General features: G+C 35.2%; 1 protein-coding gene across 1 annotated transcript in view; it reads right to left on the bottom strand.

Annotated features, from left to right (window-relative positions):
* The window catches only part of USP25 (ubiquitin specific peptidase 25), a 158211-nt gene that overhangs the window by 85381 nt on the left and 55732 nt on the right, over positions 1-17098 (bottom strand). Inside the window, exon 9 of the mRNA XM_008572152.1 lies at positions 5820-5982. Within this exon, the coding sequence (XP_008570374.1) occupies positions 5820-5982 (163 nt within the window). The remainder of the gene's footprint in view (positions 1-5819; positions 5983-17098) is intronic.

The following is a 17098-nucleotide window of genomic DNA, read 5'->3' as shown; positions in this document are numbered from 1 at the left end:
ACTTTTTTTTTCTTTTCATTTTCAGAAACATTTTATTTTCTGGTATGACTGATTTGAGTGCTAGACACTGTATATGAAAAATTGGAAAAATTCAAGTTCTAGATAGTATTATCTTCTAACAGGGAATTCACATTTGCTTCTGCCAGGAAGCTAGACTGGGGCCACTTGCAATCTCAGATAACCTTAATCCAATTAATTCTGAGCTGATCAGAAGCTGTGTGATTCAGAAACTAGGAAGCTTGGGATGGCCAGTTCAGTTGGTTACAGTGCAGCCTTATGACACCAAGGGTCATGGGTTTGGATCTCCGTACTGGCCAGCCACCAAAAATAAGAAGAAAGAAAGAAAAAGAAACTAGGAAGACTGGCCTACTTTCAGTTCTCAGTTAATCCTAGGTTCTGATCCTTCAGAATTCTAACTGAAAATCTGTGGTATTTACTAGGGCTCCGAGTCTATGAAATATTTTGCTTAGCTTCATAGCCACTCAGCGGCTATTTCTAGAAATGCCTCAAGGATAAAAATCAGCCCAAAATGTTAAGCTTACTCTTTGAACATCCCTATTTCTGAGAGCTGAGCCTCAAAACTCCTCACTGCCTTGCAATTCTGCAATGCCTTCAAGAAGATGGTTTTATTTTTGTTTTATTTTAGTGTCCAGCAAAATAGGAACAGGCAGATGGCCTAAAACATCTTCATCTGCCATTACCCAAAGTGGAACTCAAGACCATGGATAATTACAGCAAATCATAGAAAGTAATTTTTTCAAGTCCCAAATACCCTATATGTTACACCAAAGTCATAATAGGATTGATCAAAATATTCCTTCAAAAGGGACAGAAAAGGATAATTTTCACTTTTACTGCTTATTGTGTTTGTGATTGACTGACATTGAAAACAGGCACCCTTTCATTCAGTCCAATGCTAATGTGTGTGAATTTTGAAGAGCACTTACTAAAATGGAGTTTGGCTAGATTCTTGCTAATAACTAAGAGCTAATGGGGGATTACAATTCAAACAATTTGTGGAAAACAGAAAGAGTGAAGACAGAATCAAGAGAGCAAAGGGAGTTATGTCTATAATGGAAGATACTGAGAAGGATGATAAATTTTCCTTGGCATATTAAAAAAAAAAAAAGGAATGTATCACTTGAGTTTCAAGGTGAGGTCAGACCTGAACACACATTGGCATTACTAAAAGCTGAACGTCTATGTACAGAGCAATTAAATCCCTATGTCTTTCCTAGACTCAGGACATTCAGATAACTATTTCCCCTCTGTGACACAGAAAATTTAGTCTTTGGAGATAACTGAAGTTAACTGACTCAGGTTCAGAAAACTCACCCAATGTGTGTTTCAGGATAGAGAGTGAGAGACAAGATTCAGGGCTGCAAATAGGATGATTAAGTGAAAACCTGTAAACTGACACCTACATCAATCAATCCCCTTTATCTAACCTACTTTTGGAAAGCCAGGAACCATGCTTAAACCCCAAAGAATAAGAATCCAGCCTGAATTTGAACCTGAAATCTTCTGTGGGAGAGGGCTCCAAGAAAAAAATGGAGCTAATACATTTGAGCCTATAGAATGTATAAATAAGACCATAACATACATGTTGAAGGGTTTGGAAAACAGTAATAGGTATAGAAATAGAAAAAAAGGTGACAATTGACAACTCCAGGAAAACAAATTACAGAGGGGTAGACCTAGTGAATCACTGTAATATTTACAAAGTTACAGAAAATGTAAATACTGACTACAGACCATTTTTAACTAGTGATATAACAATGTTGAAAGATGGAAAAAAAAGGCAATTCTAGGTAGGTGAAATTAAAAAGCTAACTCCTCACCTAACTTGGCAGAAAGACATGTCATTGAGAAAAATGAAGATAAAAAACAGACTGGTTGTAGTTGCCTTTAAGAAGCAAGACTACGAAGCAGGCAGCTTTGGGGCAGAGAGGACTACTGTTCTGCACTATAAGCTTTTTAGTGCCATGGGATTTTCAGTTTTTTCTTTGAATTGTGGACTTTTTTCTTTGCCAAAAATTAAAGAGATACGAGAAAGTAATGTGAATAAACATTTTAAATGATATCCTGAAATGTTCTGAATGTTTGCAGCATTTTTCCAATATTCCTACTTAATACTTCAGATATTCCATACATCATTAGAGGGATAAGAAGCATCTGGTCTTCAGTTACACCATACTATACACTCCTTTTTTGGTTCATTCATCCACTCATTCAACAATTATTTAATGTGCTACTCCAATGTGACAGATACTGATATAGAACAGTAAACCAGATGTATGTGCTATCTGTCCTCGGGATGCTTGTAATTTATACAACCTGGAGTTACGTGATTTATGAGTAAGGTGACCACATACTTTATCATCCAACCTGCAATCCTTTTGAATACAAAAAAGGGCTTTTAAGGGCCAGCCCATGGCTCATTTGGAGAGTGTGATGTTGACAACACCAAGGCCATGGGTTTGTATCCCTATATAAGGATGGTGGGTTAGCTCACTTGGGAGAGCATGGTACTGACAACACCAAGTCAAGAGTTAAGATCCCCTTACCAGTCATCTTTTTATAAAGGGGGGGGGGGGGCTTTAAGACTAACTAATAGGTGCAAACAGATCTACAATAGGAGTAAACCAGGACTGTGACAGGTAAACTGAGAAGTATGAGCACTTTACCTCTGAGCATCTTAGAGGCATCCAAATGGGAAAGGTGCTAAGGATCATCATGCACATCATCCATACTACTTCAACAAAACACCCCAGAACTGGAAAGGAGAATATACAGCTCTAAATAACTATCTCATTCAATAACACACTAGTGGAGAGAGCAGCCACAATTAGTACTTTCTACATAAAAATTCCAAGTGAAAAGGATAAAAATAATCCTGACTGGATAAGGGATTGATGTCCAACCTAAAGATAGTCAGGCCAACATTGATAGCATCCAAAGATTAATTAAGCCATTCTCCATACAATCTTTTCTTTGCTTATAGTCCCTTTCTGACATTCTGTTCCCCTTTTCTCCCAAAATATTGGTCCTAGTACCTAAAAGAATAAGTATACCATTTGTAGCCTACCCCAGCTACCTACTTTGAAGTTAGAGATTTATATTCCCAGTAAACTCCTATAACTGGTATACATTCACAAGGAAAAAAATTCCGATTCATTTTATACTACTGCCAACTAAGTAAATTCCATTCCTGAGAAAATTCTGTAATTGAAACTTTAAAGTAAATTTAGGTCACAGTTTGAACAAGTTCTAACTCACTCTAGAAAACAGAATAAAAACCTCCAAAACTAATGCAGATTTTCTGTCCAACTTTTCTTCATAAGTGAAAATTTCCATTTATGATGGTAAACTGTGTATCTCAGTTTTTATCTGGGAATTAAGCAATAATGTAAGAAAGTAAGAAGAATCTAATTACCGAAGATAAAAATGAAAAGCTACTTAAAATAGTTTAAAAGATTTTAAAATTATAGTAAAATGTAAAACTTCAAGTGATCTCTCAATAAATTTTTCTGCCCACCACAATTTTCCAAAATCTGAAGCATCATGTTTTTCCGCACCCCGAAAAGTCATTATTTAGACCACTAAAACCCAAATTTAAGGCTGGAAGTTACTTCTTTTATGTATTTAGATTTCTCCAAAAGAAAAAATAAATAATCCTAAGTACCTAATATTTTACATATGTTAGGAGTTAAACAACTACCAAACTTAGATAAAATTTTATAATTAGTAAAATTACTAGTATAATAAACTAGTAATCTAGAAAAAGACAAGCAATATTTTTCCAGTCTCCTACAGCGCCCCCCTCTCCCTGCCCCGAAAACAACAAAATTTGAAATGTAAAGCAAAAGCTAAAGTCAGCAAAGTGACTTAAGGTAGAACAAAGTTGGAATCCACTTTGAACTGAGATATTGAAAGAAATTTATCCTATTAAAACAAAAGGTGCTTATCCCTATGTCTATTAGTATTAATGTAATTATCATTTCAAACAAACCTTTCCTATAAATATGGTATGAAGAAATAAAGAGCACTATTCTAACTAACAAATACCAACTATTTGCAAGTACTTTCTTTCTTCTTACACTTTTCTAAGAGAAGCTTCCAATCAATGAGCCTCATTTAGTGGCCATTAATAGTGCTGGGATAGCATCTACTTGTCCAAATACTGGCAGCAAAAGATATTCATTAACATTCAGATCACAACCTTAAAACTGTACTTCATATTTTAAAATGAAAGAAAGAAAGAAAGAAAAATGGAGAGAGAGGAAGGGAGGGAGGATGATCTCTATATTATTATTAAGGTTTTGTATATTAAAGTAATGTGAGATAGCCTATTAAAAAGCTCTAAGAGATTCTAAGATACCAAATAAAACTTTAGATATCATTTTTGGCAAGCAAGGGAATAAATAGTGCATAATCAAGGCTAGAAGCAAAGGTACTACTATAGATTTATGTTAATCCATGTATTCCTTAACATTTTAATATTCTGGAGGAACAAATAATATAGCATATTACTTACTAGCATGTACCACAGCATATTAAAGAATGAGGCATAAATCCAGAAAACCAAAGGAAATCAAATTATATGGTATTATATGTCAGAAGCAAAAGGGGGAAAAAAGCTGAAAACTATAACAACGAAGTAGAAAACAGTTAAATTTACAGATTAATCACGTAGAGAAAATAATTGACAAGCTTATGAAAAATGAACTGACTAACCACTTAGTTGCTTTAATATCATATAAAAGTTTAGGCTGTCATACACACAGGTTTTAAAAGTTACAAAATGAAAAGATATTTTGAATATAAAAAAAGACAGCATGCATGGCCAATGATTTAAAAAGTACTCATTAGAAACATTAAATAATAAGCTACAATTCAACTGTCTTTCGAAAAGAAGCACAAGACAGTAACTTTCCTAAAGAGTAGCAAAAATTAAGGGCATACTATTATTCAGACTGTGTTATTTAAAGTTTTGTAATCTGATGGATAACCCTATCGATGTCAACTGAGAATGATAGAGAATTATGACAACAGCCACTATGATAAAGAGTTATGACAACAGTCACTATCAAATTAAAAAGTTTTAAAAAAAATAAGTAGAAGATGAAGAAAAAAAACAGATCAAGCTAAATATATTAAAAATAAAACTATTGCAAATTGAAAGGAGGATGTCTATCTACACATATAAATACCTCATTTTAGAATAAGGAGCTCAAAAAACATTTTAAGGGATTTTTAAGTTAATAAGAAAATAGGTTATTCTTGATTTATCAATATTTATTCTTTACATTATTCTCATACGTGCACTAAGAATAATTTATTTGTAAATCTATATCAACCTCAAATAAATTGCCTCTTCATATTAAAAATACTGTCTAAATGACTATAATTCTAGGAATAACATTTTGCAGTATATTCAAATAAATCTGATCTGACCCACAAAAAGCCAGTTCTGATTTCATATTTGGTTACAATGCTTTCCTAAATTTACAGGGAAATACATACAAAAATATTTTCTTTCTACTCCAACAATTTCTAACAGCAGGGAAGGAGAAGAAATTAATTCCAAACAAGTGAAATGCATAGATAATCCTCCATTATTAAAACTCAATATTAGGAGAGAAGAGCAGAGAGGGATGGGGGGATATTGCAATCCCCACACCAGTTTATTAAATAGAAGGGCATATCAAAAAGTTGCCTGCACTTATGTTTAAAGTACACAACTTAAAAGAAACAATCCCAACTCACTTTCCATCGCTATCATGCCCACCAAGTAAGAGATGAATAAAGGTCCTTACCTGAATAACAGCACTAAACCAGCAAGTATTGCCAACATTCTTTAGCCCAACAGGAGCTCTGTCCTGCCTTTTTCTATCATAAGGGTTTCGAGAATCCCTCCAAACTTCCGTAGGTGTCCTCTTCAAACATGCTTTATTTTCTGCTATGCTGGCTTCAAGAACCCTTAAGCAATAGGAATAAAATGATTTTTTAAAAAAAAACAAAAACAGTATTATATAATGCTGTATCATAGGCAGTAGTATATCTTAAACTCTAAGCATCTTGATTACTTAAGCTCTGAATGTATCTGGGGAACTAATACTTTAACTTTACTCAAGCAGAGACTAGTTTTCTTTAAGAACATAGCAGAGGCAGTGCCAACAGATCAAGAGAAGTGCAGCCTTTTTTCCTATAGAGAAGGGAATTTCAAATACAAAAAGACAGTATTACATACTAGAAAGTATGTTAAATTATTTTTCAACAAATCAGGTTTAGTACCAGTAACAAAGCACCTACATTAATTTTGTGAGAAATTACTGTATTGAAGTACATATTAAAATACAACATAATGACTTTTTATAACAATTACTGAATCATCAAAACATTAAAAACTGAACAAATTGTACTTTTACCTCTCCAACCATTAACTTCCTCTTCTATTTAAAAAAAAAAAAAAAGTTAAACAAGGTGAATTCTAGGGTTACTTTTAGTTCTTGAGATCTATCACTCTACGGCAGCCGAATAAAGGAAAAGTATTTATATGTTCCCTTCACCCAAAAGTTTGCCTAGAAAAAAAGCTAATGAAATATCTACATATGAGAATAATAAAAGATTATTAATCTTTCCAAAATAAACTCACCTACAAAATATCTTAAATATATCTAAACATGACAAGAGTAATGCTACTTTGCTTAATGATATTTATCTTTGGTGGTTTTTTTTGTTTTTTTGCTATTAAACATACAACAACATACCTATAATCATCACTGGAAAAACCGTAATTCCTATTACCACATAAGAAATAACAAAACATTTTTGCCTGCTCAAGAAATGCAATACTTACTGTTCTAAATAAGTATAAATAACACTCAGGTGTCTTAACCCACTTTTTTAATTATAAAAACCTCAGCAAGAATAAGTTTTTCCAAGTTTTTGGCTTCTTGAGAAAAATCTCATTCATGCTACACCATCTATTTTAGTCCATTTTGTGTTGCTATAACAGAAAATTGGTACTGAGGAGTGGGGTGTTGCTAAATAGATACCTGAAAATGTGGATGCAGCTTTGGAACTGGGTAATGGGCAAAGGTTGGAGGAGTTTGGAGGACTTAGAAGAGAAAAAGACAAGGGAAAATTTGGAATGTCTTAGAGACTTATGTGGGGGCGAGCAGAATGCTGATAGAAATGTGAACAGTAGGGCCGGCCCGGTGGCGCACTGCTATAGTGCGCCGCTTGGGAAGTGCGGTGGCGCTCCCGCCGAGGGTTCGGATCCCACATACAGACCGGCTGCTCACTGGCTGAGCGAGGGGCGGGAGCAACACCGAGGGTTGCGATCCCGTGGCCGGTCCGGTATGGGCGCGACACTGGGGTTGCGATCCATTGCCGGTCACGAATAAAGACAAAAAGAAAAAAAAAAAAAGAAATGTGGACAGTAAAGGCCATGCGGATGATGAGGTCTCAGATAGAAGCGAGGAACTTATTGGGAACTGGACAAAAGATAACCCTTGATACACCATAGCAAGGAACCTGGCTGCATTGTGTCCATGCCCTTGGACTTTGTGGAAGTTGGAATTTAAGAGCTGTGAACCAGAGCATTTGGATGAAGAAATTTCCAAGCAGAAAAGCATTAAGGATGCTACATGGCTACTTCTAACAGCCTACTCTGAGTTATGGCGGCAAAGGCATTATGTAAAGCCAGAATTTAAAATGGAAGCAGAGCATAAAGATTTGGAAAATTTGCAGCACAACCATGTGGTAGAAAAGCAGAGAGCATGCAATGGTGCAGACCAGCGACCATTAGCTAAGAAGATCAGGAAAGGGATTATCAAGAGAAGGGGGAAAAGGCCCTGACGGCATTGCAGAAGCCTTTGGGGCCAACCCTTCCACTTCAGGCCCAAAGGCCTAGGGAGAGAGAATGGTCTTGGCAAACAGGTCCAAGGCACCCTCCATGGGCTCGCTGCCCAGGGCCACCAGGAGAAGCTGCTTCCAGCAACAGCACCCCAGCTGCTTTGGCTGCTCTAGCCATGGCTAAATTGGCCCCAGGTGTGGCTGGACCCGCAGCTTTCCAAAATACAAGCCGGAAGTCTTGGTGGCATCAATGTGATGCTAGGTCTGCAGGCTCACAGAATGTCAGAGCTGGAAAGGCTTGGGAGCCTCCACCCAGATTTCAAAGTATGTATGGAAAAGTCTGGGGGCCCAGGAAGAGATCTGTCACAGGGGTGGAGTCACTGCATACAGCCTTCGCTAGAGCAATGCCGAACAGAAATGTGGGGTCAGAGTTGCAGCAGAGAAACCCCAACAGTGCCATGCCTAGTGGAGCCGTGAGAGCAGGATCACCATGGAGACCCCAGACCTGTGGAGCTACCAGAGTAGAACACCAGCCTGGGAGAGGTGAAGTGTGGCCTGAGACCAGGAAAGCCATAGGAATGGAGCTGCCCAAGGACTTGGGGACCCAACCCCCACACCAAGGTGCAGAGGAGGTTGAACATGGAGTCAAGGTACCTGATTCTCCAGCCTTGAGATTTAATGCCTGCCCTGCTGGGCTTTGGACTTGTTTGGGACCTGTTTTTCTTTTCTTCTGGCCTATTCCTCCCTTTTGGAATGGAAATGTATACCCAATGTCTGTTCCACCATTGTACCTTGCAGTAGATAAATTTGGTTTTGTTTTTCAGGTTCACAGCTGGAAGGACTTTTGCTTTTGGTCTCAGATGAGACTTTGGACTTTTAAGTTGGTGCTAGAGCAAGCTAACACTTTTGGGACTCTCGGGATAGAATGATTGTATTTCATATATGAGAGAAACATGAGTTTTGGGGGACCAGGGGCAGAATGATGGAGTTTGGATGTGTGGTCCCCTCCAAAACTCATGTGGAAATTTGATCTCCATTGTGGCAGTGCTGGAAATCATGGAGGTGGATCCCTCACGAATGGATTAATGCTCTCCCTGGGGGAGGAAGAGTAGTGAGTGAGTTCTCGCTCTATTAGTTCCTGCAAGACATGATTAAAGGACCCTGGCACCTCCTCCCTCTCTCTCTCTCCCCCCCGAACCCCCCCCCCCCCAGCTGCCGGCTGGAGCTGGGATACACTCTTCTCTCCTGTCCGTGGACATCAGAGCTTGAGACTCTTCAGCTTTTGGGTTCCAGAACTTACAACAAGGACACCATCAGCTTCCCTGGTTCTGAGGCCTTTGGACTTGGACTGAGCCACACTCCCAGCATCCAGTTTATAGACAGCCTACCATGGGACTTTTCTTCATAGCCACGTGAGCTAATTCCCCTAATAAATCCCTCTCATATAATTATAACATATCCTATTGATTCTGTCTCTCTGGAGAACCCTGACTAATACACCATCTTTATCCTAAAGGTTTTGTCCTATCAGATTAATGTCTAAATAGTATTCTTTTATCTCTAACAGCAGTTATTTACAAGATGACATTAGATACAATGTAGGAGGATTCCAAAATATTATTATATACTTAAAATAACCTATATAGGATAAAATATTGGGGAATCAATAAAACCACATACTAAAAAAAGTGGGTAACAACATGATATATTAAAATGGAAAGATCAAAGGCAAACTCATATGTTTAAAATAAACAGGTTATACCTCTGCCATTTTTATGAGTCGCCCAACATTAGCAGCAGTATTCTTTGCCCAAAAATCAACTTTCACATGCAACCGCAGACCCAAGGCTTTTTTCACTGAAAGGCACCAGAACTGCTTCGAAGGTATTTAGTTAGATGAACTGGGGCATAAGAAAATCAGGATATATATGATCATCCCACTGTTACCAGAAAGCACGTTTTCAAGGAACAGATCAAGTCAAAGAGCCAACCTGAGAGACCTCCTAATGGTCAAGCTGTGCAGTTCTCATATTATAAAGATAATAATAAACTGGAACAAATTAAACTTGTACACAGAGACTAGTTTATGATCAAAAGAGAAAACTTAATGCACAGTATACAAACAGTAACTGTAATACAAAAGACTGCTATATAGAGAGGGTATATTTAACTTTTTTATTGACTTTTATAAATAGGAGTGTTTTCATTTGAAAATTTCATTCCTTTTGTAATACATATATATAGTTAATAGTATAGATAAACTTATTTCTATCTTGGTAATCAGAGATGAATGAACTAAAACATGCAATAAGTTCTGGGAAAGGTAAACATAATACCCCAAACAGGAAAGAAGATCATATACAAGTGATATATACAAGAGATAGAAGAGGTGCTCAGCAACTGACTACCACCAGTGGATATATAAAACAGCCACTTAAAAAGAGGGTTCTAAAGCATGTTCTAAATGTATAAACTGGTCAAAAGTCCAGGAGAACTATATTCAATCCTGAATCTCCTCATAGATGAGCTTCTACTATCATATTTTAACTAATTATAATAAAATACTAACTAGAAACAAGCTCTTCTTAATAATGCCAACAGACCAGATCACACATATCCTAATGAGCAGGCAATGGGTCACATATACGTTAGTTATGCAAAACTTGAGGACATCTAATTTCTGCAAAATACACCTAATCTACAAAACTTAAAATCCATATGTTAATCACATGAAGTAATAATAAAATGGGACCAGCTTGGGCAAAACTAGGTCTCATATTCCCCACAAAGGTCAACAACACAATACAAATCTACAACACAGACTGCCCTGAGATAATATTTTTCTTATTCCAGATCTGGTTAAGACTACTAAACCTCAAAAGTTTTTCTGAAATGTTTTAGTCAGTTCCTTCATCCCCCCTCTTCTGACCCTCTCCCCACCAAAAAACATATGCCTCTTAATTTGTATATTTAAAAAGTTAAATAATATAGTTCTTACATATCTTCCACCATTCCTGTATACCTTACAGAGGTCAAATTAGATACAAACTGTAAAAACTGTTTGGAGCTCAAGAGATGCATATAACTGCTCATTGATCATCAAAGTCACCTGAAATTTTAAAATAAAATACCCATTTCCTTAACCATATTTATATATGATATATATAATAAATATTCATATAGTTCAACTCAGCCCCAAAACCAACTCTCACATGCAACCCCAGACCCTAGGCTAGATATTATCATTATGACAAAAGCATGGGTTTAAAAGAAATACATCTATTATAATACTCTTTACCACACCATATAGTAGAATTACGGTGCTCAATAAAGATGGTAGATCAAAGAGAAATGCCATTATTTTGTGATCTCCTTTATTCAAAGCTTGTAACACATTCATTTTTGTACATCATCAGAGCCTTACAACATGCCTCAGTAGGTTTCCTCCTACAACCTACTCTGGGTTTCTAAATAACTTTATAATACATTTATTGCTGCACCAAAAATATTAATCAACCAGTGTCTACCATCGGCATCTTGAGGGTAGAAATACAGATTAGTTTCACCCCTACAGCATACATGATAAATAGTAGGGCTAAACAAGTTTTTGAAGTAAATGGATGATTAAGATATTAGATGCTGTGACCAGTTAGTTATGCTTTTTAGCAAAAGCCAAACCTGTAGCCTAAATACTACTCTATTTCCAAGCCTTGTCTCTTTCTATAATCCAGTACTGGCACCATAAATACAAACTTTTTGCAAAGTGAAGTCCTCCATAAGGGTTCCTTCCCTAGCCTTACCAGTGATACTACCCAAGCTTTTAAGTGTAAGGTATGCAATAGCTAAACTCCAGATATTAAGGCTGCCAGTAGAGAGAGAAAGAGAGGGGAAAAAACAAACAAACAAACAAAAAACACTGCAAACTTCAGAAATAGCCTGTAACAAAATGTAGCAAGCTGGGAGGCAACCTCGTAAGCCACAAATCAAAAACCTGCCCCCACGACACATCACCTGCTTTTTTATATTCTCAGGACTGGTCATGACCTTGTTTTTTGGCAATATAAAAAAACATGACAAAACGTTTTGCGGCCTCTTTTCCTTCTACACACTATATACTAAATGTTTAAAACACTTACCTATGGTAAATGCTCACCTACCATTAAAATTTTATTGTACAGGTTGGGGGGGAGGGTTGTTATTTTATTTTGTTTTGCATTGCTATTTAAATTGGAATTAACAGTAATGTTGAAAATATCCTACTACAGCTCAGATATCTAAGTCCCTATCTGAGAAGCATTATACTTTCTGAAAAACATGCATATCATTTAAGTTGTATAGGTCAATCAAAAAGGAAAAAAAAAAATCATCCATTGATCTCCTTTAAAAAAAAAAAAAAGCCTACTGGTATTTTGATTGAGATCATGCTAAACCCATATGTCAATTTAAGGAGAACTGACCAGTTTTACAATAATATTCAGTGTTCCCGTTCATGAAAAAGCTTATATCTGACATACTTACATATTCTTTAATATGTCTCGGTGATTTAATAATATCCTTCTTGGAAGTTCTTGCACATTTCTTATTAGTTTTATTCATGGTCTTTAAAAGTCTTATGACACAAATAGTATCATTTTAAAATTTCATTTTCTCATTCTTTCTTATATATATAGCTAAATGTATTAATTCTTTTTTGGTAAGAGCACTTTATTGAGGGATTATTTACATATAGTAAGATACACAAATCTTAAATGTACAGCTCAATGAAATTTTTTTTTACATAATAGCCATGTGACCTTAACCCAGATCAAAATGTTGAAAATTTACATTATTCCAGACAATACCTTTTCCAAAGTGTCCAAGATAACCACCATTCTGACTTTTATCACCATAAATTAGTTTTGCCTGTCCTTAAACATCATATAAATGTAATCACATAGCAATTATTCTTTTGTGTTAGGTTTCTTTCTGACATGTTGAGAATTCTGCTACATTTTTGCAGGTAAAATCGTTTCCACATATTGCTTATAATCCCATCATGGGAATATACTACCATTGTTTACCATTCTGCTCTTACAAATATTTGGTTACTTACAGCTTTAAGTCATTATCAATAAAACTACAATGCACTCCTTTCTCATGGGTCTATACTTAGGAGTACAAATATTGAGTTCTACCATAGCATATGTAGAATGTCATTAGAAACTCCCAGTTTTCCAAAGTGGTTGCACAATTATACAGTCCTACTAGCTATGTATGACAGTTTCAGTTGCTCTGCATGAGCTTTAATAATTGGTATTCTCAGTCTTTTTAATTTTACCCATTGTGATGGGTATGCAGTGGTGCCTATTCTTTAATGAGATGACTGGAATTAAGCTTCTGACCAAGCTTGCACCATCCAGATTGTCCCCCCTCCCACAATCTGTCACAATAGTGGGCATGAAAACATTCACAATCATATACTAAGAATGTACAAATTAAGGGTCTCTATGTTTCTGATAGAGGCTACCACTGCATGTCGGACATGTGACTCCTCTCAAAAGTTGACCAATATCTCTCATGGTGAGGGAAGCCACACTGCATGAGAGTATAGCTTCTGCCCACTCCAGACTGACTACATCAACCTTTGACCCTCTTCTCAGGGTTATCAGTGGTGCCTCACTGTTGCTGACACTTTTTCAAGTTACAATGTTGCTATTTCAACCTGATCAATCAAACCCAGCCACACCCTTGTGGCCCTTGAAGCTAATCTGTGTCATATTTTCAACTTTTCCAGATCACGTGTATTCTCATATAAAGCATCTTTTACCATAAAAGCCATTCGAAAGGGGGCTGATAGTTAAAGTATTCAATGGGCCTTTCATGCTCCATACCATCCACACATATCTGGTATTACTGACCATTGGAACCCAACTCAAAAATCAATTTAGAAAGATTTCTAACTCTGCCTCCCTCACCTACTGCTGTTCCACACACCTTAAGGAATTTCTTCCTCAGCTGCTTTCTGAATGATCATCAGGATGAAAAAAGGAGATCTGTTTTAAAAATTCAGAATTCCACCCCAAATATTTCTGGACATGATCCTTCCTTCTTTCCCCAGTGGCAACTCCAGACAATCCTGGTTGGTAAGCTTTCCAACATGGCTTCCAGACAAATTTAATTCCATTTCACACATCTGGATTCTCTTATTGGACTGAATGATCTTAGAGCATAAAGATGATCACTTGAATGATCACCTAATTCCTCTACAGTGAACCATGTTGGCCAGAGAGCACAATGAGTCCCTGTAAATTATATAAAAATGTCTTGTTCCTCTTGCATCTGACCCTTCTGGATAAAAGGTCAGATGCAAGTAGGAGGTAACTGGAAAAAAAAGGTAAAGTTACAACTACTGAAATGGGTCACATTAAATTTGTAGCAGTGAAGACAGTACAACCACCCCATATCTGGGGTTGTGAAAGATATGAGAACAGGAGAGACACAGACAATCTTTATTTTTCAGAACCACCCTTGGAGCCTTCCTCAGAAAACTGCCTGGTGAGACTCTCCCACACTCTTTCACCAAGTACAGACCAATATCTCTGGCAGTTATTTTCTTTCCATTCAGTGAAAATCATTTTATTATTTTCAGCTGTCCACTATTGTGGTTTAAATTTATGTCATTTGTCATTTTCACTGTCACTCTTTTAGGATATTCCCACCTTTTTTCTGAGTACTTTTAAGATTTTCTCAGTCTTAAGTGTTTATTATAGTACCAGTATAATAAATCTAGGGTGGTTTCTTTTAATCTTCCTGATTGGGATTTGTTGCATTTTGTGAAATTACAGATTGTTATTTGCCTCTGACCCACTCTCCCCTTCTGAATTTCCAATTTACATATGTTAGACTTAATCTATTCTCCATATCTTTCAACCCTTCTCCATGTCTTCCATCTTTTTAGTTGTGTGTGTTATAAGTTGGATAATTTCTTCTGGGATATCTTCCAGTACTGTAGTATTCTAAATGTGTGACTTCATATTAAAGTATGTCTACTAAAATATAACTATAGATCAAATGATTCTGGGACTTTATTTGGTAAGATTTTGCCATATGAATTTGGATAATGAAGAAAGTTAAATTTACTTTTAAGTATGATACATAAATTTTTTCCCTTAAAATGCATCTTTTTCCCTTTTGAATTTAGAGTCCTAATAAAACCCACAGGAACAAACATATCTGCCAAACGATTAGCTAAAATTCTAACATACTCTTTTTCTGATAAAATGTGATTTACTTATGTGCTTGTGAACTGCACACTTTGCATTTAACATTCTTTTAATTACAAATTATGAAATGTACACATACCAAGAAAAAAGAGTTATATTTTGCAACAGCAAATTCATGACTTCTTTACTTATAGAGTATAATTTTATAGCATATTAAAATATTTACTAAATATTTATATTTTAATAGTATATTGAAATTTAAAATACCAAGAATGAAAAAGAGCATTATTTTTAAGTTTTTTTTTCAAATGTGAACAAAAACAAGTCCCTGAAACAATATATAATATATACATTGAACTTAATATCAGATTAGAATAGTCTCAATCCTTTAACTTAAGTTACTTTTATTTTTTTATTACATAATTAGTACATAATGTTTTAATTAGAAAACACACGATATAGAACTAATCTGGTATATAAACTAACTTGGTATATAAACTTCCAGACTTTTTAATATTTATATGCTAATGTAAATTCACATAAACAAAAATATACATATCCTTTAAAAAAATATTTGAATCAAGTTTGTTTACATTCTATTTTATAACCTATTTTTCACATAAGATTATCATGACCCTTAAATATGAAATCCAACTCATGTACTTTGTGTTTAAAATATCTCTCAAAGTTTAAGTACTGTTAAGTTTTGTAATTATTCAAAATAATTATTTATTCAAATCAATTTTTCTTAGAGGCAAAACCTAATTTATATAATTTCCCAAATACTTCACAAAATAATCCTAACTAAAATGTCCAAAGATAACCTATCTAATTTTTGCTTTTAATTTTAAATTACTGACATTAAATACAAGCCACCAGTAAAGAGGGGACAACAGATTTTAATTAAGTCTCTACATCTTAATATAAATGTAATGTCTTACAAAGTTGTTTCAAAAGTAACATTTATAGACATTAAAAAGTATCACTAAGCAGAAAAATTATGTACTTTTGCTAAACGTAGCATTTTGAAACATCTCCTACCATACAGTAATCTCAGATTATTTTAAAAGAAATACAGAAGAGGTCTTCAAAAAGTTCATGGAAATATTTGTATTATCTTTTAATCCTATTTTTCCATGAACTACTTGAAGTACCCTTATACTACTGATATTATGCCAAGGGAATTATCTGAGAAAGCTACCAAACAACTGTGTTTTAGTGAAACATTCTGCTACCAAATTACTATGTTTTAGTGAAAAGAACACTTGAATAAGAAGACCCACCTTAGCTTTGTATCTCTGGAAAATCATTTAACCTCTTGAAAGCTAAATTTCTTCCTCAGTAAAATAGAGTACCACTGCCTCCAAATAGCTGTTTAGAGGATTACAGTTAGTTATAATTTAAGAGATTTTTTTAATAAATCAGCATTATTTACTGATAAAACCAAACTTATTTATTTAATCCTTAGGTGAATCAAGTTGTTTTGAACTAAAAAGTTTCAGTTATTAAATCAAAAAAGTTTCTATCACACATCTTTGGACCCTGCCTATTTCTTTAAAACGTGTGTATATATGTATATGAACATATCATCATACTATATCTCAGAGGGTGGCAAACTACAGCCCATGAGACAAATCCAGCTGGCAGCCTGCTTCTGCAAATCAAGAATTATTGGAACACAGCCATACTCATTATATTATGTATTAGCTATGGCTGCTTTTGTACGACAGAGTTGAGTAGTTACAACAGAAGCCATATGGCCAACAAAACCAAAACATACTTACTATTGGCCCTTTACAAAAAAAGTCTGTTGACCCCTAATATAAATTATTGTAAGTTAAATATGACAGGGTTTCCAAAAGGAATTAGGGTGAAAAAATTCAAAGAAATATCAAAATATACATCTAAATGTAATGCCCCATAATGCCAATCCAAAAATCCTAAAAATCTAAGACTCAACTGCAATCAGAACTAAAATATAAAAATTTTGGTTACATAAAATATAAATACAATACAAAAGCATAATAATAGTT

This window comes from Galeopterus variegatus, unplaced genomic scaffold, assembly GCF_000696425.1.
Source record: "Galeopterus variegatus unplaced genomic scaffold, G_variegatus-3.0.2 Scaffold758, whole genome shotgun sequence".
Taxonomy (NCBI): Eukaryota; Metazoa; Chordata; class Mammalia; order Dermoptera; family Cynocephalidae; genus Galeopterus; species Galeopterus variegatus.
The sequence above is the reverse complement of the archived record's forward strand: the minus strand, read 5'-3'. Positions and strand labels throughout refer to the sequence as shown.